This window comes from Phoenix dactylifera, chromosome 7 (assembly GCF_009389715.1).
Source record: "Phoenix dactylifera cultivar Barhee BC4 chromosome 7, palm_55x_up_171113_PBpolish2nd_filt_p, whole genome shotgun sequence".
NCBI lineage: Eukaryota > Viridiplantae > Streptophyta > Magnoliopsida > Arecales > Arecaceae > Phoenix > Phoenix dactylifera.
The window spans coordinates 13,075,977-13,078,472 of NC_052398.1; the positions used below are offsets into that span (position 1 = coordinate 13,075,977).

General features: G+C 37.7%; 1 protein-coding gene across 1 annotated transcript; it reads left to right on the top strand.

Moving 5' to 3' along the window:
* Positions 1–968: 968 nt before the first annotated feature.
* On the top strand, positions 969–1,653 carry LOC120111429. Its single transcript, XM_039128486.1, has 2 exons — positions 969–1,469; positions 1,614–1,653. Coding segments are annotated over exons 1-2 (408 nt in total). The 5' UTR covers positions 969–1,062; the 3' UTR covers positions 1,615–1,653.
* Positions 1,654–2,496: the final 843 nt, after the last annotated feature.

Genomic DNA, 2,496 nt, shown 5'->3' on the forward strand with positions numbered 1-2,496 from the left:
CGCCCCTGGTTTTTTGCTGCAACTTTTTTTTGCAGGATACAAAAATAAATCTATAAACTAATCAATCTAACTTGATAAAGTACTTTGTAGGTCAGTCAAAATGGACAAGAGTTGGATGACAATAAAAAATAGAATGAAGAGTAAAGAGTATAGAGAAGGGGTGAAGTCCTTTATTGAATTTGCGGTGGCAAATTTAGGCTCAGCAAATGATATTTGGTGTCCTTGTGTCGAGTGCATGAATGACAAAAAACAAAGCATTCAAGTTGTCAAGATTCATTTGATGTTGAAAGGAATCTCGCCTTCTTACAAGATTCATTGGAGTCGTTTTGTTCCTATGCGAATGGTTCAACACTGGAAGTAAAAAAACTTTCTGCATTGATGCGCATTGCACTAGCATTGATACAAGAAGTCGGTGGTACAAAGATGATTCTTTTGTACTACCGAGTCAAGTGCAGCAAGTATTCTATATTAATGACACTGCAGAGAGACGTGGCAATTGGAAAGTTGTCCAAAGATTCAAGCATCGAGGTATATGGGATGTGCCACAGATGAGTGATTTAGAACCCAATGATGTTGAAGAAACCATTGTTCTCAATCATGCATTCCAACAAGATGAAACCAATGACGTTGAACCAATTTTCATTGAAGAGCCAACCACAATGGATTTGCGCAGATATGATATTGATGCTGAATTATTCAAGAGGAGGTCATTTTGCAGTGCCGTGGGCGAGATCAAGCCGGGGGGAGTGTTGATGAAGTAATGGAGGAGCCTAGCGATGAAGAAGAAGACATTGATAGTGACAGTGATACACTCGTAGATTTAGAGCTATGATATATTTCTCTAATGATCTATCCATAGCAAAGTTGAACATTTTTATCTTACATGCTTCTGTTTTATATGGTAATGAAAATCATCCATTTTTATCTTACATGCTTCTATTTTATATGTTAATGAAAATCATCCATTTTTATCTTACATGCTTCTATTTTAAATCACTTTATGCTTTTGCAAGATTATATATACATTTAATTCTGTTGTTACCTTTGCATTGACAGTCAAAGATGTTGAGCTTGCGAGAAGAATCTTCCCAATCCGGTGTGCAATTAACATCAGAGGAGATGTCTAGGCAGGCACTTGGAAAAAGGAAGAGATACATTCTTGGATTTGGGGATGGGCCGAAGCCCTCTTCATCTTCTTCCACACCTAGTCGTGTGTCACAAGACCATGTTGGGGAGTTACAGAAACTTAAAGCTGAGATGGAGGAGATGAAGATGGAGCGTGAGATGGAGCGTGAGGAGCTGCGGAGGCAATTGGAACAGGAGAGGAGAGAGCGAGAGGAAGAACAGAAGCAAATTGCACATCTTACAAGTTTGGTGACAGAGTTCTTAAAGAAAAAGACTCAAACGCATAAGTCGTCTATCCATCATGATGGGGCCATGTATTCAACTGGTGGCACAAATACTCGTTGGTATGTATTCTCATTTATATTACGTAGGTTATTTAGATATTTGGACCAAGTTAAGCGAAATATCATTGTGAACTTATACTTGAATTTTAGTTTATTATTTTTCACATGTGGTTATTGATTGTGTATTCTTTTTTGCTTTCTCAGATACATGGTGGAGTTATGAGCATGTGAATCTAGTTTTTGGTACATGGATAGCTTTTGTTCAGATGATCATGGTGGAGTTGTCTACAAGCAGAAATCAGTTTTTTGTTTATTCATATTTTTATCTACATGATGGTTGTTTGGATGAATTGCAAGATCAGATATTTTGAAATTTTTAATTTACATTTTGATGTGTTTGGTGATGATTATCACCTTAACATATGGTATGGATGAAACATTTTGATGAATGGTTAATAGGTTTGCTTGACTTTGTGTATGAATGATATTTATAATGAATGATTATGGATTCTCCAACATTGTGTATACTTCTATTTGGATGAGCAAATGTATTGTGCAATATGCATAATGGATAGGCTGTGTTGGTTGTACAGGATTTGGAACGAGCTCAAAAATAAATATTAAGCTTATAATTTGAATTATTAATTAAATACAGGTTAATACTTTCTGCCACCAAAAAATGTTTGTTGCCAATGCATTCCAATACATTCTACGACCAAACTATTGGTGGGGGAAGATAGACATTCAGTGACCATATTTTTGGTAGCGGAAGACAAACATTCCACGACCAACTATTTGGTCGGCGTGGGAATTAGCGACAACAAATTTGGTCGCTGAAAAGTTGCTTCGGCAACCAAACGTTGGTCGTTGTTGGTGTACCTTAGGTGACCACACAATATTGGTCGCCAAAACCTTTCAGTGACTAGGGTTCGGCGACGAAGAGTATTTTAGTCGCGAAAAGGTTTCGGCGACCAAATATGGTTATTCGGCGACTCGAATCTTAGTCGCGGAATATGTATTTTCTTGTAGTGTCTTAAGAGTAGTGGTTGACCAGGCGCATGCGGTTCGCCTGCGACTGAGCACAGGG